Source organism: Oncorhynchus gorbuscha, unplaced genomic scaffold (genome assembly GCF_021184085.1).
Source record: "Oncorhynchus gorbuscha isolate QuinsamMale2020 ecotype Even-year unplaced genomic scaffold, OgorEven_v1.0 Un_scaffold_7:::fragment_4:::debris, whole genome shotgun sequence".
Classification (NCBI taxonomy): domain Eukaryota; kingdom Metazoa; phylum Chordata; class Actinopteri; order Salmoniformes; family Salmonidae; genus Oncorhynchus; species Oncorhynchus gorbuscha.
Genome location: NW_025745509.1, coordinates 5,780 through 30,166, shown reverse-complemented (window position 1 = coordinate 30,166; position 24,387 = coordinate 5,780). Strand labels below are relative to the sequence as shown.

The following is a 24,387-nucleotide window of genomic DNA, read 5'->3' as shown; positions in this document are numbered from 1 at the left end:
CTGACTTGTTAGAAAGGTGGCATCCTATGATGCTGCCACGTTGAAAGTCACTGAGCTCTTCAGTACGGGCCATTCTACTGCCAACGTTTGTCTATGGAGATTGCATGGGTGTGTGCTCGATTTTATACACCTGTTAGCAACGGTTGTGGCTGAAATATCTGAATCCACTCATTTGAAGGGCCATACTTTTGGCCATGTAGTGTATTGTTTAAACCTCCCGCTTTGGGCTGGATGTGTCAATGAGTAGTTCATACATGCATAATTTATGTGCAGAATTACTGCCTTCCTTCAATTTGCCACGGAAGTGACTGTTTTCTTGAAGTTGTTCCATTCCCCCCCCACCTTGGCCAGCCCTCTGGTAATCCAAATTCTAGCAAATGTACTTCAGCCCCTCGCACCATTTTCCAATGAGGTTGCAGGGTTGGCCCAATGGCTCAGTGGACACGAGAGAGATAGCGAGAGAGAGAAATGACGTGGTGCACATATCTGGACATGCGACGCAGTACGCAATTTTCGGGGAACACTTTTGGCCCGTGCATGCTAGTTTCAGAACTACTAGCAGAAAAATGATACAAAAGTACCTGTACCTCTTTAAAAAGTGGCCAATCAGCTGAAATCCAATCAAAAAAATAAAATCTTAAAGTAGTAGTATTTTGGTCATATGACATGTGTGCAGAACATTACCATTATATAACATCATAATTACATCATGTGCCCGTTGGGATGGAGTACTGTCTCATGCTCTCTCAGGCCCCAGAGCCTTAGCAGGGTATTTGGGGTTTTGAATGACTGAATGATTAGAATTTTTTGGTTTATGTACATTTTTTGTAGATTGAATAATGTTATTTTCCCTTCCCCATAACGGAATAAAATGTTACCTTGTGCATTTTTTCACCCCGTCCAGTGGGTGGCGGCAATGCATCTTTTGCTTAATATTCGCCACAAAACCTCACCGAAGTAGTAGTAAACGGAAGTAAGCATTGACCATTTACAATTTTCACGTTAGCGGTTTGTTGTTGTTATTTATACATTTATTAACGCCATGGAACTCAAAATATTACTAATTTAACTGAATAGCATCACATACTTGCACCAGGTAGTCTTAAATTTGCGTTGGAGACGGGACTTGGTTGATATTGTCTAGGTAAACTAGCTGCAAACGTTAACGTTAGCTAACAATGGCTGACTGTGTGGTTTTTCACACTCAAATAGCCTCCATCATGGAGGTGTTAGCGAATGCAGCCGTGGCAAATATCTGTAAACTCGTAGATGACGACTATGCAGTGTTTCGTATGGAAATAAATCAAAGCCAGAAAGAAAACAGGTCATTGCGGAGGAAACTACTAGAACTGAAGGTGGCACGGGAGCGCGCTGAGAGGACAATGCGAGAGCGCGTTCTCGCCATTCGTCCCAGTAATGTCAAGATCTCCGACCGATACAGAGGAACCGCAAGAGGTACGTTTTGCAATGCAGAGGCTGCGGGGACTGTCGCCCCGTTGCCCTCTGTGTCTTTCGAAGTGGTTAACCAGAATTGGATCTTGGTCCGTTTTTGGATACTATGCAATATTTCACACCTGATCCAAATTAAAAGGTCAAAATATGATTTAAATTCAATGGAACGACCTAATATTTTATTCTAACTAAATTATTGATTTACTGCACTTCCCATTATTTACTAAATGAAAACAATGTGATGCATGGAACATAATCAATCAATTGTATGTCAAGAAGTTATGAAATGTTTTACCTACATCTGTGTCAATAATGTATATTAAGCATTGACAGTAGCTAACCGAAGCACCTCTTTTTTCCCCCCATCAATCTCTCAGGTGAAGGAAATCTCACTGGAGGCCACAGGAGCTTTGTGAAGCCAGCAGCACACAAAACATGGAAAGATGACCAACCAATCACTGTTGATGAGGGGATTGGAACCTCAACCCAGCAAGTTATCATGATAGAGGTCAGTGGAAGTGTTGCATGAAATATTAGTTACTTTGTAAATCAAATGTGGCCATTTATTTCAGTAAGGCTCCCCTCAGGTATTCACTGTCTTACATGTACATCCTCATGTATCTGCCATAGGGGAGATTGTGAGACTTCCCTACAACATTGTTATCCAATTCAACTCATGTACCAGTAATAACCTCCCCTCTTCTTGTGCCAGTCTGCAGATGCAGAGGCTGCAGGTCCAGGGGTCAAGCTGGAGAGGTCTGAAAGAGAGGAGGACCCATGGCACAGCAGAGACACCCAGACTCGAGCGGTGGTAGAGCCCCTTGTAGCCACAAAGGACCCCCCCACCATCGCCCCAGCGCCGCCCAGGACCCGACACAGAATCACGGAGGTCAGTGGAACGCAGAACGCCGTCCTCAAGTCAGAGACAGACACGGATACTTTAACTGTAACACACAGGCTCTTACGCACAGGATCTGACCACAGATCAGACCCAGAGAGATTGGGGAAGGGGCCACTGCGCTATCCTCCTGCTCCTGGCACAGATTACTTACCGGTATTTCACCAGAGCCAGAGGATGGTTCATTCCCGTGGAGATGGTGAAATGTTGGACACTGCTGGTGATGATCCGTCTTGTTCTTACACTACAGAGATTGACCCTGGCAACATATCCTTGGGTTTAGAGACACATACTGACCTGTCTAGAGGGGACTGGAACCGGTACAGTAGTAGTGTATACTCTGAAGGGTGCCTAGATAAGAAAGGGGAGGGTCTGGTCATAGATGAGGTGACTGTGAAAGTGGAGGGCGATGCTCCTCTGACATGGAATGTAGACAAGACTCACTTAGGAGAAGGATACTCACAAGGCAGAGATTTCTTAGATTACAGGGAAAGTTTGGAGACAAATCCAAATGTCACGACCCACTCTCCTTTACACACGGTCAGGGATCGTGAGTCAGTGTCCACGTCGATGGGACCTTCCGATTCACACGACCACGTCCTTTTCGATCAGGTATTGAACTCAAAGGGCCAAAGGGCCAAGGGGAGGGGAGGTGGAGCATCATCAGGTAAAGAGAAACGGTTCCTCTGCATGTTCTGTAACAAAGGCTTCAGCTGCCTCCAGAAGGTGGAGATCCACCAGAGGGTCCACACAGGGGAGAAACCCTACAGCTGTACGCAGTGTCATATGCGCTTCGCTGAGGCTGGCAACCTGAAGAGGCACCAGAGGGTCCACACAGGGGAGAAACCCTTTGGCTGTACCCAGTGTCACATGCGCTTCGCCCAGGCTGGTCACCTGAAGAGACACCAGAGGGTCCACACAGGGGAGAAATCTTACAGCTGACCCCATTGTGAGAAGAGATTCTCCTGGAAGAGGTTCTCAGACGGGAACTACCACCAGCAGAAAAAACATTCCACTCTATAACATAGAAAGCAACTATTCGTCTCAGTAGCTTCTGATGTTAAGTTCAAACACTGCATTAAAGACAACAATTAATTTTCATTATTGTCATCAGAAAATATCATTTGACACAACGAGAGTAACAGATTTCAGTGTTGAATATTGCTGGGTAGAATATTGCATCCAGACATTGTGTGATATACACTGAGTGCACAGAACATTAACACCTGCTCTTTCCATGGCATAGACTGAACAGATGAAAGCTATAATCCCTTATTGATATCACTTAAATGCACTTCAATCAGTGGAGATGAAGGGAGAGACCGGTGGAAGGATTTTTAAGCATGAAAGATAATTGAGAAATGGATTGTGTATGTGTGCCATTCAGAGGGTGAATGGGAAAGACAAAAGATTTAAGTGCTTTTGAAAGGGGTATGGAAGTAGGTGCCAGGCGCACTGGCTTGTGTCAAGAACTGCAACACTGCTGGATTTTTAACATTCAACAGTTTTCAATGTGTATGAAGACTGGTCCACAACCCAAAGGACATCCAGCCAACTTGACAGAACTATAAGAAGCATTGGAGTCAACATGGGCCAGCATCCCTGTGGAACGCTTTCGACACCTTGTAGAGTCTATACCCAAATTGAGGCTGTTCTGAGGAGCAGGGGGGCGACTCAATATTAGGAAGGTGTCTGTTTTGTACACTCAATGTATGAGCCATATATAAGCCTAAAAAGTCTTACATAGTGTGTTTGATTTTAACATGTATTGACTCAGGGTTTGAATACTTATCTAATCAAGATATATTCTGTTCTTTTTTTAAATCTTAAAAGTAAAATGTTAGTTTTTCTTCCACTTTGACAGAGTATTTTGTGTTGATCATTGACATGAAAAAAATACAATTAAATCAATTTTAATCCCACTTTGTAACACAGCAAAATGTTGAAAAAGTCAAGGGGTGTGAATACTTTCTGAAGGCACTACTTAATTTCTATAAGGTGCTATATTGTGCTTGAACGTTCATTACTTCCATACAACTATTTAATTTTCCCCCAAGACACTTGTATTGATCAAATTAATGCAATTTATCAAGCAGATTTGTAGTGGAGACATGTGCATGTGGTGGTTTTCATATGTTGTATTTCAAATTAGTTTATGTTTAATAAAAACAAAAAATATATAATTCTAATACTTTTTTAAAATTATCATTGAGATGATATTTAATATACATCGCATCTGATCTCACCCTATTCTGCATAAACACGACTGCACGTTATATGCATACCGGCACACTAGCAAACACCTACTGTATACGTCACAATAGTATAGTCAGGTTTGTCTCATGATTACTTTTGACTTATCATAGCTGACTCATTTACCCACAACAACATATTTTTGTCCACCATGATTTGTTTAACAACAATTAAGTCATTCTGTAACTACAGTATAGGACTCAAGCGTTGTGGGGATGGGTAAACACCCCATGTTGAAAGTGTGTTTATTATCTGTGTGTACATACCTGAGGGAGTGTGTCCATAATCTGTATTACCTCTCTATTCAAGGAGGGGGGTCCAGAGGTGATGCGGGTGAAGGAGGTGGGTGTGAGGAGGGTCTGGGGAACCCTGATGGGACAATGGTCATGGAGGACAACCAGACTACACCTCCTCCTGAACCCACAGAGGAACTGGCTGAGCAGCACAGGACCACACACAATCTCACTGAGGTGAGCCCACTGCGAACTATTGTCTGAATGGTATTAGGTCAGGTCTTGATACATTTTGTCTTAAGTGTAGGAACATACCTTTTGAATTTAAAAAACTGTCACGCCCTTACCTTAGTTATCTTTGTTTTCTTTATGATTTTTTTTGTTGGGTCATGGTGTGACTAGGGTGGGTATGTTAGTTTTTGTATTGTCTAGTTTTTTTTTGTATATCTAGTTTTTTTTGTAAGTCTAGGTATTTGTATGTCTATGGTGGCCTGAATTGGTTCCCAATCAGAGGCAGCTGTTTATCGTTGTCTCTGATTGGGGATCATATTTAGGTAGCCATATTCCCTTGGGTAATTTGTGGGTCCTGTCTATGTATAGTTGCCTGTCTGCACTAGTTGTATAGCGTTTCGTTCAGTCATTTTGTTAGTTTGTTCAGTGTTCATTCTAAAATAAAGAGGAATGTACACATACCATGCTGCACCTTGGTCTCCTCTTTACGACGGACGTGACAAAAACAGAGTGTGAATTGCTTTGCCATACTTTTTGCAGTATTACTTCAGTGCCTTGTTGCAAACAGGATGAATGTTTTGGAATATTTTAACCTGTACAGGCTTCCTTCTTTTCACTCTGCAATTAGGTTAGTATTGTGGACTAACTACAATGTTGTTGATCCATCCTCAGTTTAATGGCTGTGATAAGAGAAAACTATGTAACTGTTTTAAACTCACCATGGTGAAATCCCTGAGCGTTTTTTTTTCCCTCTCCGGCAACTGAGTTATAAAGGAAGCCTGTATCTTCGTAGTAACTGGGTGTATTGATACACCATCTAAAGTGTAATAACTTCACACATCATGTTAAACTCTATTATTGCACACACAGTGACTCCATGCAACTTATGTGACTTGCTATGCACAGTTTTACTCCTGAAATTATTTAGGCTTGAAATAACAAAGGGTTGAATACTTATTGACTCAAGACGGTTCAGCTTTTCAAGAATTTGTAAACATTTCCAAAAACATAATTCCACTTTGACCTTACAGGGTTTTGTGTGTAGGCCAGTGACAAAACATCTAAATGTAGTCCATTTTAAATTCAAGCTGTAACACAACAAAATGTGGAAAAAGTAAAGGGGTGTAAATACTGTATTTTAAGGAAGTGAGCTCAGCTAATCTGTCAAAGAAGGGGGAGAGGAAACGGGAGAGGAGCAACCCGGAGTGATGGACAGGAGGGAGGATGTAAATTATGCATTGGATGCACCATTTACCATGGCAGAGATGAAGACAGCAATAGGCAAGGCTGGGTTAACTTCACCTGGGAAAGATGAGGTTTGCTATGTCATATTGGCCCATCTAATAATAATAATAATAATATATGCCATTTAGCAGACGCTTTTATCCAAAGTGACTTACAGTCATGTGTGCATACATTCTACGTATGGGTGGTCCCGGGGATCGAACCCACTACCCTGGCGTTACAAGCGCCATGCTCTACCAACTGAGCTACAGAAGGACCACCTCAGCGATGAGGCGCTGGATAATGTTTTGGGCCTGTACAACAGAGTGTGGGAGGAAGGGAAACTACCGGCCAGCTGAGTGTGGGAGGAAGGGAACTACTGGCCAGCTGAGTATGGGAGGAAGGGAAATTACTGGCCAGCTGGAAGGAGGCAGTAGTGGTAGCAATCCAGAAACCCAACAAGCTATCGGCCAATAGCCCTAACATCTCATGTATGTAAGATTATGGAACGTATGATTACGGAGAGACTAACTTACTTCCTGGAGAACAGGGAGTTAATATCGCCACATCAGAGTGGGTTCAGGAAAGGGAACTATGGACCCAGTGCTCTGCTTAGAAGCAGAGATCAGGAAGGCCCAGGTCAACAAGGAGGTGGTTGTGGCGGTGTTTTTTTTGATGTGGAAGGCGTATGATATGATGTTGAAGGAGGGGTTGCTAATCAAGCTTGACCTTATGGGTGTAGAACGGTCAACTGTTTGAAAGGTCTATCCAGGTGAGGGTGGGGAAATCTCTATCAGGCAGCTACTTGGTGGATAACGGTACACCGGGGGAGCGTGATTTAGTCCTCTTTTGTTCTCAATCGATATCAATGATGTTTACTCTCAGGTGGGCCAGATTATTGGAAGGTCTTTATTTGCAGATGGGGCTTAGTGGAAGAAATGTATCATACACAGTTAAGATGTAGATGAGGTGGTCATTAAAGTAGGGATTCAGATTCTCTGTAATGAAGTCAGACAGTGTTCTTTACCATGAGGAAGGTTGGAGATGAGGTATGCCTGAGGTTGTATGGGAGAAACTTGGAGAGAGTGGGGTCTTCAGGTTCCTAGGGGTGTACTTTGACACTAGGCCGACCTGGGCAGAACACATTGAGAGAGTGGTGGGACAAATTCTGAAGGTTCTGAATGTGATGCGCTGTCTGACAGGGTTGGAGTGGGGGGCTGGGCGTTCCTCACTGAGGACAATGTATGTACCGCTGATTCAATCTGCGACTTTGGCAGTATAGCGTATGGTTCGGCAGCCAGGATATCACTGGAAAGTTTAGATATCATACAGGCGCAAGGACTCAGAATATGAATCCGGACAGAGTAGTAGTTTGCTCTGTCGCATGTCATCAGTATTGATAAGTCTGCAGTCCTTTAGCTCACGCAGCACCAGACAAGATCCGCTGTATGAGGTACTACAAACCCATGGTCGAGTGAAACAGATGGGTATACAGACTAGATTTACTTGGGTCGCAGCCCATGTGGGGGTGGAGGGGAACGAGGCAGCTGATGTTCTGGCTAAACAGGCGTTTTAGCAGTGGGGAGGTGGACGCTACAGTTCCAATGAGCAAGGCAGAGGTAGAAGGCCTGATATGGACGGTGTTTGTGCAGAGATGGCGGGAGCAGTGGAATAGACACTAAGGGGAGGCATCTCTTCCATATACAGAGGAGAAAAAAAATGGAATCAAATGTTGTCACATGCTTTGTAAAGAACAGGTGTAACAGTGAAATGCTTACTTACTGTTTCTTTTCCAACAATGCAGAGTTAAGATTTTTTTTTTTAAATGAAAGTGACACAAGGAATAAATACACAGTGAATAACAATACCGAGCAAAAATAACATGGCTATATACAGGGAGTACCAGTACCGAGTCAGTGCAAGAGAATTAGTACAAAAAAGGGTCAATGCAGGTAGTAAGGGCAGCCATTTGATTCGCTATTTAGCAGTCTTATGGCTTGGGGTTACAAGCTGTTCTGCTGTTGTTGTAAGGTAGCAGAGAGAACAGTCTGTCTTGGGTGGCTGGAGTCTGACCAGTCTTTGGGCCTTCCTCTGACACTGGCTGATATAGAGCTCCTGGATGGTATGGAGCTTGGCCCCAGCGATGTACTGGGCTGTGCGAACCACCCTCTGTAGTGCCTTGCGGTCGGGTGCCTTGCAGTTGCCGTACCAAGCGGTGTGCAGCCAGTCAAGATGCTCTTAACTTTGGGGACGGGAGCACGAGAGAGATGATAGGAGTCCACCTTAACTCGACATAGGTTGGGACACAGACGGCTGAATAAGTAATTACACATCATAGGAAAATATCCACCAGGAAGGTGTGATTATTGCCAGGAAATAGAAACAGCAGAATGTGTGTTGATATATTATTGCCAGGAAATAGCGGAGCGATTTAAATGATCAGCTTATGTCAAACACATGGGACTCTTCCTCAAAAATCTGCAGTGATTTCTACTAGATGAAAATCCGACATGAGTATAACATCCTGGCTTTTGCTGTCCAGTGTTGCTCAGTTTGTAGAACATGGCACTTGCAATGCCAGGGTTGTGGGTGCGATTCCCAAGGGGATCCAGCACAAAAGAAAGTATGAAAACGCATGCACTCACTACTGTAAGTCGTTCTGGATAAGAGCATCTGCAAAATGGTCCGTTTAAATGTCTGATGTCTGAAAAAACGTCAATTTAAATTTAAATAAAACGTTCTATTTTCACATACCTAAAATGCGTATCCTGATATGCCTGTGGCTTTTTGCAAGAGGAATTGTTCTTAATTGACCTGCCTGGTAAAATTGTTTTGAAAAATTATATATGTAGCAAAGTTATAACGGGAATTATTGCACCTATGTGAAGCTAGCCACAATAAAATTTTGCCACAATCGTGGAATTTGCGGTTTCCCTTCAAAGTAAAAGTCCCCCATTGGAAGTGTAACTGATACATATAGAAGAAGCATGCCATATTTGACCTAGCTATTGCTAAACAAGGTCGGAATGTTATATAAAAATAAACCAAAGACAATAATTTGACAAATGTTTTAAATCACACTTTATTGGACTTCATAATTGCATTGGGGGCATTCGTATATGCAATGTACAGCCTTACCTATGAATCTTGGGTCCATGAAATGGGGTGATACCCACCGATTACAATTCTGAAGAGAATACACAAATATTAGCATCATAACTCATATTAGGTCACTTTAACTGTGGGAAATTACCACAGTATTCAATCTATTGAAGATTCATATTGCAATGTACAGCCTTGCCTATGGATCTTGGGTACATGACATGCAGTATCAGTCTACTCTGTGACACCCACAGAATACAACTGTTTAGAGTTTTCACAAATATTAGCATCGTAGCTCTTATTGCGGGACTCTGCAATGTACAGCCTTACCTATGGATTCTGGGTCCATGAAATGGCGTATCAGCCTACTCAGTGATGCCAACAGATTACAATTATGTAGAGTTCACACAAATATTAGCATCGTAGCTCATATTAGGGAACTTGGGAAATCATCTCACTATTCAGCCTTTTGAACATTCATATTGTAATGTACAACCTTACCTATGGATCTTGGGTCCATGAAATGGGGTATCAGCCCGCTCAGTGACACCCGCAAAACACAACTATAGAGTTTACACACATATTAGCGTCATAGCATTTATTGCAAGACTCTGAAACCATTGTGAAATGAGCCACATTGCTATATATATGTCAATATGTACAATACGCTGTATAGTGAGGTGATTTTTCGGGTCAAATGAACTAATTATTGTATTTTGTTGAATTTATATAACATTCTGACCTTGTTTAGCACGATCTATTCCAAATATGCCATGATTCCACTATTTGTATCCGTTTGCATCACTTTCAATGGGGGGACCTCTACTTTGAAGGATAACTGAAAGTTCCACTAGTGTGACTAATCCTTATTGTGGCTAGTTTGACATAGTTAAGTATTGCGTACTATTCAAAAATTGACAGACACAATTCTGAGTTACACATCTGAATACGTGTGCAGAGGGAAACCGTGCGACAGCCCCGCCCTTCTGCAAAATGTACCTCTTGCCATTCCGCCGTGAATCTTGAGACGGCTGGCGAGGACGCGCTCCAGTACCACCTTAATTTCCACTAGCTGTAGTTTCCTCCGCAATCCCGTTTTCTTTCCGGTTTTTGAATTATTTCCAAACGAAACATTGCATAGTCGTCGTCTACGAGTTTACATATATCTGCCACGGCTGCATTCGCTAACACCTCCACGATGGAGGCTATTTGAGTGTGAAAAACCATATAGTTTGCCATCGTTAGGTTAGCAGCTAGCTAGCTTTACCGAGAATCCCCTACCCCTACCTTGTCACAACACAACTGAATGGCTCAAAGGCATTATGAAGGAAAGAAATTCCAAAAATTAATTTAACTTCTGTATACCACCCCTACCATGTCACAACACAACTGAATGGCTCAAAGGCATTATGAAGGACAGAAATTCCAAAAATTCATTTAACAAGGCCACAGCTGTTAATTAAAATGCATTCCAGGTGACTCCATCATGAAGGTGGTTGAGAGAATGCCAAGAGTGTGCAAAGCTGTCATCAAGGCAAAGGGTGGCTACTTTGAATAATCTAAAATATATTTTGATTTGATTAACACTTTTGGTTACAACATGATTCCAATTATGTTATTTCATAGTTTTGATGTCTTCACTATTATTCTACAATGTAGGAAAAAGTTTTAAAAAATAAGAAAAACCCTGGAATGAGTAGGGGTGTCCAAACCTTTGATTGGTACTGTATATACACCACTATTTTGTTAAAAAAAGACACCACCCTAGTCCACGACATTGACCCTAACTGATCCTACACCAGGCAGACTCTTTCGTTCAACACAACTTGTAACTCGCCTGCAGTAAAACCTTGCACACCCAAATACTTCTTTGCAGCTGCCACCACAACAAATATTTTCTGTGATTTACGTTCCATTTCTGTGGTACAGTTGATAACCTTACTGAAGCACACATTTGTATCACTATCTATTGGCCTAGGCCTGCTACTCACACTTGACCCATCATCCTCTACTCTCTTCACTGCCTCAGTGTACGACACCTTCTGTTCTACTCTGACAGCCTCTCTCGCACTGGGCACTTCTGATCCCCAGCAACATGGGCACCCCCACAGTTGACACTAACATTCCTTCGGCCTATGCCCTCCTACACACATCTACACACATAAGCTTGGCATCTGAAACACCTTAGTGGGTTAGGCACATAAGCTCTCACGGGTTAACTGACATATCCTAAAATGAATTTGTTAGGTAAAGACTGCTTCAAAACTCTAAAAGGACAGCAGTGTCTGCCTCGCACCAAACAACGGGTATCACAGACACAGGGGATCCACCTCAACACTTAACGCCAACCCAGTACTCACTCCTTGCAAAGGCAAGAGTGAAGCAAGTCAGGCGTCTTGTCCCGGGGTGCGTTCCGCGAAGCACCCTCTTCCTCTGGAAGGAAGAAACATTGAAAATCCGTAATTCCACTTTGAGCTACCTTCACCGATTTAACAGTACCCAAATTATTATTTTACCCAGCCTGAGACTACATATGGGTCAGCCAAAAAGCAGAGAGATCCACTTTCTCCAACACTGGGACAAAATAATTATTTGCATGAACATCAAGTGAGGCTTGGACTCTGAGGCCTTCACCACACCTGCCAACCCAGGTAATTCATCCTCACTCTCGTCAGGTTCAATTTCAGAGACAGCAGAGTACGGTTTGTACTTTGCGCCATTCTTCTTCAACACACATCTTCCCACTACACTTGTCTCTTCTTTCCTCGGCTGTCTATAACCACATCTCTCTGTTCACCACGCTCATGCTGCGCCTTCACCCACTGTATTGTTTGCAGAACATACAATGATGGGCTTTCTCCAATACCCAATATCTGTTCCTTAGCCTAATTTATTAGTCTGTCTTTCTCTGGCCTCTCCCAATTGGGACTTGTTACTTGCTGTTCAGTTTGATTATTTTGCACATGTTGATTTAATTTGTCAGCTGACATAAAAACAAGGAATTGCCAAAGAGCCACTTTTCACCTCTGTTTACTTATTCTTTCAATTTGTATTGGAGGATGGCTACTGGTGATGTGCAGATCAAACAATGCATTATTTTTTTAACAACTCTTTTTACTGACTCGAGTCATGGTTTGTTTTTCTGAGTGACTTTCATTTTAGTCGTTCGTTTGACCTGCTAGTGCTGGTCGCAATGAGTTCTACAGCAGGATTAATACACGCTCGTTCGGCTCAGCGGCTCCAGAGATGTGCTCCGACCACCAACTGTCTGTCATATGCACACAGGAAAATAGATTGAGCATAAAGAAGAAAAATACATGTTTAGAACTGGTAACTGATCACATGGTTCAAGAATGACTGCAATTAATTGATTATTGAATGATTATTGAATGTTATGATGGAAGCAATGCGTTCTGCCAAGAGTAGTTCACAATCTAGTCCAGTTGTGGCCACAACTAGACATCGTTTCAAATGGATCAATAAATACTCTTAATTGTATGCCTAGCAATCAACAAAATGTACATTGTATAAAGCACACGTTTACAAGTCTCAGTCACAAATGACAGATCACACAATTATACCATTTATAAATTGGTCAGATATTTTCTCTGTTATACACTGACAGCTGTCAGTAGCCTATTTGTTGTTGTTTCTCCACTCAGTCTGGAAAGCACCACTGTGTCATTCTTCAGAGGTGGAACCTAAATGAACAGGAATTACATTGAAATAGGGGCAGCATTTTCCTCTGGCGGGGCCCTTTAAGACTAAATTAATCAAGACCTGGGCCTGTATCCACAAAGCGTCTCAGTGTAAAGAATGCTGATCTAGGATCAGGTACCCATCTGTCCTATGATCGGTCAACCCACTATGGGTTGACTATGGGATACGGGCCCTGACCTAATAATACTCAGACAGTAGTTTACTATGGGCTTGTGAGACTGTGTGAAGTCCTGTACTGCTCAGCTGGTTCATCTAGAGGTGCAGTCTGGTTGTCCTCCATGACCATGGTCCCCTCAGGGTTCCCCAGACCCTCCTCACACCCCTCCTCCTTCACCAGCAGCACCCTCCTGGAAGAGAGAGGTGATACAAATTACAAGGCCATACCCAATTCTAGGGAGAGAGAGACATTTTTAAAAATCTTACCTGCAATGTGCCCCTAATGTTTGAGTGTCCAGTTCTGTTAGGGGAACATTCTATTTATGTCAGCAAAAACCTTCGTATAACCTTTTTATCCATTCATAGCTCGATGACTGTTCAGGGATACTTACATATTTTAGACACACTTTGACGTACATGATTATACTATGCATGTTCCGTTATACATGAATAATAATAAAAACAGTCCTCACGTGGAATTTGAACTCACAACCTCTTGGTTCACGGTACGTCGATCTTCCTGCAACGCCTCAATGTCCGTGTCATGTAGCAGTTAGTCAGACTAGATGTATTTATTTCAGCAATATAAGGGCTTTCAGTATAGTTGTCTAATGTTGGTGGGGCATGTTAACCTGATTTAAAGATACTGATGAATCGCTATTATCAATTTGTTTTTCTTGAGTGTACTTTAACAGAGCTGAGATTTACTTCAAAGTGCATTTACCCTTTTGCTTACAGCCTTACACCTATCAAGTTGTTTCAGCTCTTCACAAGTGCCGAGAGAGGAGGGGGTAGGGTTTCTTCGAGACAGGACAGTGCGTAACAATACTGGCCCAATAAGCACATGTTCTAGTGATATCCCTTGTTGGGACTGTGGTTAGGGTATTCGTCATTGGTGCTTGTGGCCTGGGTTCAAGACTTGCTTGGGGAATCACCTTTTGCTCATATTTTTAGCAAAATATATTAATGTAATTTTATGGCAACAGTTCCAACATACCTATCTGATCTAATTCAAATGAATTTACCAATAATTTCTATTGGGCAGAAAATAAACTGAAAGACAACCCAAACATCCAAAAAGTTTGTAGAGTCACAAGCTTGATGTAATCATTTCACGCTAGGAATATGGGAACAAATACTAAACCTTTGACTACTTTAATACACATAAGTGAATTTGCCCAATACTTTGGTACCCTAAAATTGGGGGACTATGTATAAAAACGTTTTTTTTTTTTAAGTGCTGTAATTTCTAAACGGTTCACCCAATATGGATGAAAATACCTTCAAATTAAAGCTGATAGTCTGCACTTTAACCTCACATTACATCATTTCAAATCCAAAGTGCTGGAGTACAGAGTCAGAACAACACAAAATGTGTCACTGTCTCAATATTTTTGGAGCTCACTGTATACAATGTAGAACAAACATGTCATTGACAAACTAATTTGAATTAAATCAGATAGGTGTGATGTAACTGTTAACAAATAATGACATTAACATACAGTGAGTTCCAAAAACATTAGGAACACCTTCCTACTATTGAGTTGCACTCCCCTTTGCCCTCAGAACAGCCTCAATTTATCGGGGCATGGACTCTACAAGGTGTCAAAATCGTTCCACAGGGATGCTGGCCTAAGTTGGCTAGATGTCCTTTGGGTGGTGGATCACTCTAGATACACATGGGAAACTGTTGAGCGTGAAAAAAAGTTAGTCTGGCACCTACTAGCATACTCCGTTTAAAGGAAATAAATAATTTGTTTTGCCCATTCCCTCTCTGAATGGTACACATACACAATCCATGTCTCAATTGTCTCAAGACTTAAAAACCCTTCTACACTGATTGAAGTGGATTTAGCAAGTGACCTCAATAAGGTATCCTAGTTTTCACCTGGTCAGTCTATGTCATGGAAAGAGCAGGTGTTCCTAATGTTTTGTACACTCTTTTCTGCAGACAAGTATGAAAATTAATCTTTGTATTCAATGCAGGGTTTGATTTAAAATGTCAGAAGCCATCGAGTGGAATGGTTACTTTCTATGTTATAGAGTGGAATGGTTTTTCTGCTGGTGTATACGGAGGTAGCTCCTCTCTGAGAACCTTTTCCCGCAGTCCGTACAGGCGAACAGGTGGTCCTGGCGGGAGAACCTCTTCTCACACTGGGTACAGCTGTAGGGTTTATCCCCTGAGTGGATCCTCTGGTGCCTCTTCAGGTCACCAGCCTGGGAAAAGTGCATGTGACACTCGGACGCAATCCCTGAATCCGTGTAAAGGGGAGTGGGTCGAGGCATCTGGATTTGTCTCTAACCTTTCCCTGTAATTTAAGAAATCTCTGCCTTGTGAGTGTCCATCTCCCAGGTGATTATCTGAATTCCATGTGGGAGAAACATCTCCCTCCACTTTCACAGTCACTTCATCTATGACCAGACCCTCCCCTTTCTTATCTAGGCACCCTTCAGAGTATACACTATTACTGTACCGGTTCCATTTCCCTCTAGACAGATCAGTTGGTGTCTCTAAACCCAAGGGCATGTTGCCAGGGGCCATCTCTGTAGCATAAGAACAAGACAGATCATCACCGCCAGTGGCTAATGTCACCATCTCCATCGGAATGAACCATCCTTTGGCTATGTTGAAATACCGGTAAATACTCTGAGCCGGGAGCAGTAGGACAACCCAGTGGCCCCAGTCTCTCTGGGTCTGATCCTGTGTGCAAGAGCCTTTGTGTTACAATTAAAGTCTTGATGTCCGTCTCTGACTTGAGGACGGCGTTCAGCGTTCCACTGCTTCGGGTCCAGGGCGTCGCTGGGGCAATGGTGGGGTCATCCGTGGCTACAGGGGGCGTTCCAGCTGCTACTCCAGTCTGGATGTCTCTGCTATGCCATATGTCTTCCTCTCCTTCAGACCTCTCCTGCTTCACCAGAGATGATCCTCCAGGACCTGCAGCCTCTGCAGACTGACAAGAAGAGAGGAGGTTATTACCTGTACATGAGTCAAATTGGATAAAAATGTCGTAGGGAAGTCTCACAAGCTCCCCTATGGCAGATAAATGAGGATGTACATGTAAGCAAGTGAATAGCTGAGGGGAGTCTTCCTGAAATATCCCGAGACCCAGTAATTACTTTTTGTCCTTTCTAATGAACATTTGTTTTTGATCTAAAGCCATACATGCCACTGTGTTAGATCATGTTGTAACTTTGAGAGGACATTCTGGCCTTTTCAATGATATCACGTGTGGGTGTGTGTTTTCTTTATGGTTCTTCAAAATGGCTACCATCACAATTAGCACATTTTATGGTAAGTGTGTGTAATTTGAAAGTTTGATATTCAAATAGTTTCTAATAGGTAAATATCTCAGAAATAGTTTAATTTTTTCAAATTGAATAAGAGCTTATTAATAAATGTCCTCTGTTCATATTTAGTACCAACTGAGTATAATGGGCTCTATAGTGCACAAACAATCAAATCTAGACATTTTTTTCACCAAAAATTATGCCAAATTATGCATAATTACGCAACAATATGCATAATTCCCTAGCCTTTTTTGTACTGGGTTTCATGTAAGCAGACAAGGTTCAGTGTGTCAAATCGGAGGGCATGCTGTCCGGTCCTCTGGCAGTCTCTATGGGGGTGCCACAGGGTTCAATTCTCGGGCCGACTCTTTTCTCTGTATATATCAATGATGTTGCTCTTGCTGCGGGCGATTCCCTGATCCACCTCTACGCAGACGACACCATTCTATATACTTTCGGCCCGTCATTGGACACTGTGCTATCTAACCCCCAAACGAGCTTCAATGCCATACAACACTCCTTCCGTGGCCTCCAACTGCTCTTAAACGCTAGTAAAACCAAATGCATGCTTTTCAACCGATCGCTGCCTGCACCCGCATGCCCGACTAGCATCACCACCCTGGATGGTTCCGACCTTGAATATGTGGACATCTATAAGTACCTAGGTGTCTGGCTAGACTGCAAACTCTCCTTCGAGACTCATATCAAACATCTCCAATCGAAAATCAAATCAAGAGTCGGCTTTCTATTCCGCAAAAAAAAAGCCTTCTTCACTCACGCCGCCAAGCTTACCCTAGTAAAACTGACTATCCTACCGATCCTCGACTTCGGCGATGTCATCTACAAAATTGCTTCCAACACTCTACTCAGCAAACTGGATGCAGTTTATCACAGTGCCATCCGTTTTGTCACTAAAGCACCTTATACCACCCACCACTGCGACTTGTATGCTCTAGTCGGCTGGCCCTCGCTACATATTCGTCGCCAGACCCACTGGCTCCAGGTCATCTACAAGTCCATGCTAGGTAAAGCTCCGCCTTATCTCAGTTCACTGGTCACGATGGCAACACTCATCCGTAGCACGCGCTCCAGCAGGTGTATCTCACTGATCATCCCTAAAGCCAACACCTCATTTGGCCGCCTTTCGTTCCAGTACTCTGCTGCCTGTGACTGGAACGTATTGCAAAAATCGCTGAAGTTGGAGACTTTCAGCTCTCTCACCAACTTCAAACATCAGCTATCTGAGCAGCTAACCGATCGCTGCAGCTGTACATAGTCTATTGGTAAATAGCCCACCCATTTTCACCTACCTCATCCCCACACTGTTTTTATTTATTTACTTTTCTGCTCTTTTGCACACCAATATCTCTACCTGTACATGACCATCTGATCATGTATCACTCCAGTGTTAATCTGCAAAATTGTAATTATTCGCCTACCTCCTCATGCCTTTTGCACACATTGTATATAGACTCCCCTTTTTTTCTACTGTGTTATTGACTTGTTAATTGTTTACTCCATGTGTAACTCTGTGTTGTCTGTTCACACTGCTATGCTTTATATTGGCCAGGTCGCAGTTGCAAATGAGAACTTGTTCTCAACTAGCCTACCTGGTTAAATAAAGGTGAAATAAATTGTAAAAATTTAAAAAGCAAGTGAATAGCTGAGGAGAGCTTTTCTGAAAATAAACTGGCCACATTTGATTTACAAAGTAACACAATTTTTATGCAACACTATTACACTAACCTCTATCATGATAACGTGCTGGGTTGAGGTTCCACTCTCCTCACCAACAGTGACTGTTTGGTCATCTCTCCAAGCATTCTGTCCCACTGGCTTCACAAAGCTCCCGTGGCCTCCAGTGAGATGTATAGTGTGTCTGCGCATGATAGCTAAGTAATCGGGGGACAGGGTTGGGGAGTAACGGATTACATGTAACTGATAGAGAAAAAACTTTACCAGCAAAAATATTGTCATCGGATTACAGTTGCTTTTGAAAAACTAGAGGATTACTTCTAAATTCTGAAATGATGTTTACGGAATACTGAGCGAGTCTGACCACTATGATGACACACCAAATCCGTTTGATGGATCACGGGAAAAGTGCAAGAATAGGTTTATGTAGAGCTTGATTTGGATGAACAACGAGTCGCCGGCATAGGACATGCAGCTAACCTCGGAACATGCCCTAATCCCTAGGATTCGGTAAAGACTTTTTAAGAGATAAATAATCTGTCATCACTCTCCATTCTTATGGAGAACGTACAATCACTGGAGAACAAACTGGACAAGCTCCGTTCGAGACTATCCTATCAACGGGACCTGAAGAACTGTAATATCCTACGTTTCTCAGATTCGGGGCTGAACAAGGATAGAAAAACTATGCATCGTCAAGACCGTGCGGCAGCGTTGGGTAAGGTTAAGGGGCGTGTCTTTGTTAACAACAGCTAGAGCGTGATCTTTAATATTAAGGAAGTCTTGAGGTTCTGCTTGCCCAAGTTAAAATACCTCATGATAAGCTGTAGACCAAACTATTTATCAAGAGAGTTTATATATATTCGTAGCTGTTTATTTACCACCACAAACCGAAGCTGGTACTAAGACCACTAAAATGAGCTGTATTCGGCCATAAACAAACATGCTCATCCAGAGGTGGCGCTTCTAGTGGCCAGTGATTTTAAGGCAGGGAGAGTGAAATCCATTTCACCTAAACAAACTAGAGGAGAAAACTCTAGATCACCTTTACTCCACAACACAAATGCACACAAAGCTTTCCATTTGGAAAACCAACAAACCATGCATGAGAGCACCAGTTGTTCTGGACGACTGTGTGATCATGCTCTGTGTAGCCGATGTGAGTAACACCTTTAACTTCTTATGGCTGGGGGTAGTATTGAGTAGCTTGGATGAATAAGGTGCCCAGAGTGAACAGCCCGCTACTCAGGCCCAAAAGCTAGAATATGCATATAAGGCGTAGATTTGGATAGAAAACACTGAAGTTTCTAAAACTGTTTGAATGATGTCTGTGAGTATAACAGAACTCATATGGCAGGCAAAAACATGAGAAAAAAATCCAACCAGGAAGTGGGAAATCTGAGGTTTGTAGTTTTTCAACTCTTTGCCTATCGAATATACAGTGTCTATGGGGTCATATTGCACTTCCTACGGCTTCCACTAGATGTCACCAGTCTTTAGAACCTTGTTTGATGCTTCTACTGTGAAGGGGGGGGGATGGGAGCTGAATGAGTCAGAGGTCTGCCAGAGTGGCATGAGCTGGTCACGTGCGTTCACGTGAGAGTTAGCTTGAGTTCATTGCATTTCTGAAGACAAAGGAATTCTACGGTTGGTACATTATTTTAGATTTATGTTAAAAACATCCTAAAGATTGATTCTATAATTCCTTTGACATGTTTCTGCGGACTGTAACGGAACTTTTTGACTCTTCGTCTGCTCCTAGTGATAGCGCGTCATGAATTTGGATTACTGGGCTGAACACGCTAGCAAAAAGGGAAAAAAATAACTTTATCGAACAAAACATACATGTATTGTGTAACATGAAGTACTATGAGTGTCATCTGATGAAGATCAAAGGTTAGTGATTCATTTTTCTCTATTTCTGCTTTTTTTGACTCCTCTTGTTGCCTGGAAAAATGGCTGTGTTTTTCTGTGACTAGGCGCAAACCTAACATTATCGTTTGGTGTGCTTTCGTCGGAAAGCCTTTTTGAAATCGCACACTGGTGGGATTAACAACAAGTTTATCTTTAAAATTGTGTAAAATACTTCTATGTTTGAGGAATTAAAATGAGATTTCTGTTGTTTTGAATTTGGCGCCCTGCACTTTCACCGGCTGTTGTCATGTCGATCCCGTTAGTGGGATCTAAGGCATAAGAAGTTTTAAACAAGTTAACTTTCACAAGGCTACAGTGCCAGATGGATTACCCGGACATGTACTCAGAGCATCCGCTGACCAGCTGCCAAGTTACATTTTCAACCTCTCCCTGACCCAGTCTGTAATACCTACATGTTTCAGGCAGACCACCATAGTCCCTGTGCCCAAGAAGGCCTGGTAACCTTTCTTAATGACTATCGCACTGTAGCACTTACATCTGTAGCCATGAAATGCTTTGAAAGGCTTGTCATGGCTCACATCAACACCATCATCCCGGACACCCTGAACCCACTCCAATTTGCATATGGCCCCAAAAGATACACAGATGCAATCTGTATCGCACTCCACATTGCCCTCTTCCATCTGGACAAGAGGAACACCTATGTGAGAATGCTGTTCATTGACTACAGCTCAGCGTTAAACACCATAGTGCCCTCCAAGCTCATCACTAAGCTAAGGACCCTGGGACTGATCACCTCCCTCTGCAACTGGATCCTGGAATCCCTGACGGGCCACCCTCAGGTGATGAGGGTAGGCAACAAAACATCTGCCACACTGACCCTCAACACTGGGGCCCATCAAGGGTGTGTGCTTAGTCCCCTTTTGTACTCCCTGTTCACCCACAACTCCATGGACTCGCACAACTCCAACACCATCATCAAGTTTGCTGACAGCACACGTTGGTAAGCCTGATCATCGACGACGATGAAACAGCCTATAGGGAGGTCAGAGACCTGGCAGTGTGGTGCTAGGACAACAACCTCTCCCTCAACATCAGCAAGACAAAGGAGCTGATCGTGGACTACTGGAAATGGAGGGCTGAGCACGCCCCCATTCACATCGACGGGGCTGTAGAGGAGCAGGTCGAGAGCGATTGACAGCATATTGACTGGCTGCATCACTGCTTGGTATGGCAACTGCTTGGTAACCAACCACAAGGCACTACAGAGGGTAGTGTGTACAGCCCAGTACATCACTCGGGCTGAGCTCCCTGCCATCCAGGAACTCTATACCAGGCGGTGTCAGTGGAAGGCCCTAAAAATGGTCAAAGACTCCAGCCACCCAAGTCATCAACTGTTCTCTCGGCTACAGCACGGCAAGCAGTACCAATGCACCTAGTCTGGAACCAACAGGACCCTGAACAGCTACTACCCTCTAAGCCAGGCCTGGGCAACTCCAGTCCTTGAGGGCTTGATTGGGGTCACACTTTCACCCCATCCCTAGCAAACACACCTGATTGAAAATAATTGCATTTTTAACTGAAGATCATGTTTAGTTGATTATTGGTGTCAGTTGTGTTAGCTGGGGCAAAAGTGTGACATCAATCAGGCCCCCGAGGACTGGAGTTGCCCAGGCCTGGCTTAGAGGGTAGTAGCTGTTCAGGGTCCTGTTGGTTATCTACTGCTAAATAGATAACCAAATAGCTACCAGGGCTATTTAACTATCTGCATTGACCCTTTCTGCACTAACTTTTTGGATTCATCACATACCCTGCTGCTACTGTTTATTATCTATCCTGTTGCCTAGTCATGGTATTCCTAGTTATATGTACATATCTACATTACCTCGTACCCCTGCACATCGGCTCGGTACTGGTATCTGTGTATATAGTCAAGTTATCGTTACTCATTGTGTATTAATTATTTTCCTATTATTTCTCTATTTTCTCTCACTCTGAATGGTTAAGAAGGGCCCGTAAGTAAGCATTTCACTGTTAGTCTACACCTGTAGTTTACGAAGCATGTGACTAATAAAATTTGATTTGACAGCAGTGGTGTAGCCTATGGGCGATATGGATATCACATAAGGTCTATTATTGATATCTACATAGCCATTATGTGATTCACACCGCCACTGTGCTGGTTGTGGATGGCTGTTCACAGACGTATAGTTGTATTTTACCCCAATAATGGTTGAATTGAAAAGTGTAGGCTAAGCTACCTATCAATCATTGGTATCACCAACAAAAAATGTAATAACAGCTGAAAGCATGCCTTTCAATGAGAGCAGCATTTTTTTTAACCATGTTTTGAAGCAATGAGCGCTCCATGACAAAAAGAGTAGGCTAATAAGTCCTTCATTTTTTGGGTAAAACAATTAGACTTTGGTTTTTAATGTAAATTTACACTGAGTGTACAACACATTAAGAACACCTTGCTCTTTCCATGACAGACTGACTGGTGAAAGCTATGATCCCTTATTGATGTCACTTGTTGAATCAACTTCAATTAGTGTATATGAATGGGAGTAGACAGGTTAAATAATTATTTTTAAGCCTTCAGACATGGATTGTGTATTTGAGGCATTCAGAGGGGGATTGGGCAAGACAAAATATTTAAGTGCCTTTGAACGGGGTATGGTAATAGGTGCCAGGTGCACCGGTTTGTGTCAAGGCCTGCAACGCTGCAGGGTTTTTCATGCTCAACAGTTTCCCATGTGTATCAATAATGGTCCACCACCTAAACGACATCCAGCCAACTAGACAAGTTTGGGGAGCATTGGAGTCAGCATGGGCCAGCATCCCTATGGAAACCTTTCGACACCTTTTAATGTACATGCACCCACGAATTGAAGCTGTTCTGATGGGAGGGGTCATTCATGTTTTGTACACTCAGTGTATCTGAAAGTGGTTGCTGTTTAGCAGTCTGATGGCCTTGAGATAGAAGCTGTTTTTTTAGTCTCTCGGTGTCTCTAGCGGTGTGAACAGGAAGTGGCTCGGGTCAACTGCAAGGCTCTCCAGAGGTTGGTGCAGTCCACACAACGCATCACCGGGGGCAAACTACCTGCCCTCCATGACACCTACAGCACCCAATGTCACAGAAAGGCCAAGAGGATCATCAACCACCTGAGCCACTGCCTGTTCACCCCGCTACCATCCAGAAGAGGAGGTCAGACTGTTTAACAGCTATCACTAACGCAAAAAGGCTGCTGTCTACATTGAGACCCAATCACTGGCCACTTCAATAAATGGATCACTAGTCACTTTAAATAATGCCACTTTAAATAAATGTTTACACATCTTACATTACTCATATGAATGTTATACCATATATTGCCAATGCTGCTCAGCCATCGCTCATCCATATATTTCTATGTACATATTCTCATTCACGCCTGTCGATGTCTGTATTAGGTCGTTGTTGGGGAATTGTTAGATTACTTGTTAGCTATTACTGCACTAATGAAACTAGAAGCACAAGCATTTCGCTACACTCGCATTAACATCCACTAACCATGTGTATGTGACCAATAAAATTAGATTTGAAAGCCGCTCAGACTCAACCTTTTGCCATTCCTCTGCATCGGTCGACGATCTTGACACTACTGTGACGTCTGGCAAAGACGTGCTCCCGTGACACCTTCAGTTCCAGTAGCTGTAGTTTCCTGCGCAATGTCCCGTTCTCTTCCCGTCTTTGAGTTATTTCCAAACGAAACACTGCATAGTCGTCGTCTACGAGTTTACAGATCTCTGCCACGGCTGTATTCGCTAGCACCTCCATGATGGAGGCTATTTGAGTGTGAAAAACCAAACAGTTAGCAGCTAACTAGCGTTTCCAGAACACCTATCGAGTCGTCTCTAAAGCGAATGAAACACTAAGTAAGCTACTGTGCAATTAAATTAATCATTTTGAGTACCAGTGTTTAAGAAACATCTAAATAACAATAAAAACGTTAACGGGGAACTTGTTATTGGTCACTGTTTACTTCCGTTTACTGAAGAGCAAGGATCTTATTGGCTGACGTCAGCTCAACGAGCGTATGTTAATTGAAAACCGGTACTTGCATATTACAAACTCCTATTCATGATCACGGTATTTCAAGCTGAATAGACTTCTTTGTTAGCAAGAATATAGTAGAAAATAATGACTTTATTCCATCAATATTAAACTGTCCTTGTTCTAGCCTAAGAATAGTTCCCAAACATCCTCTGCATACATAT

The 24,387-nt window shown here is 42.8% G+C and overlaps 2 protein-coding genes across 3 annotated transcripts; one reads left to right on the top strand and one right to left on the bottom strand.

Annotated features, from left to right (window-relative positions):
- Positions 1–960: 960 nt before the first annotated feature.
- On the top strand, positions 961–5,279 carry LOC124019116 (zinc finger and BTB domain-containing protein 18-like). 2 transcript variants are annotated; one of them, XM_046334491.1, is made up of 4 exons: positions 961–1,455; positions 1,830–1,960; positions 2,165–2,341; positions 4,913–5,279. In XM_046334491.1, exons 1-4 carry the CDS (start codon positions 1,179–1,181, stop codon positions 5,075–5,077), a joined length of 750 nt encoding a protein of 249 aa, XP_046190447.1. In that variant the 5' UTR covers positions 961–1,178; the 3' UTR covers positions 5,078–5,279. The 2 variants fall into 2 exon arrangements, with proteins under 2 accessions (XP_046190447.1, XP_046190446.1); XM_046334490.1 differs by lacking the exon at positions 4,913–5,279 and having other exon boundaries at positions 2,165–3,451.
- Positions 5,280–15,227: 9,948 nt separating this feature from the next.
- On the bottom strand, positions 15,228–24,152 carry LOC124019115. Its single transcript, XM_046334489.1, has 3 exons — positions 23,731–24,152; positions 18,304–18,449; positions 15,228–16,220 (listed from the first exon to the last, which is right to left on the bottom strand). Exons 1-3 carry the CDS (start codon positions 23,945–23,947, stop codon positions 15,840–15,842), a joined length of 744 nt encoding a protein of 247 aa, XP_046190445.1. The 5' UTR covers positions 23,948–24,152; the 3' UTR covers positions 15,228–15,839.
- Positions 24,153–24,387: the final 235 nt, after the last annotated feature.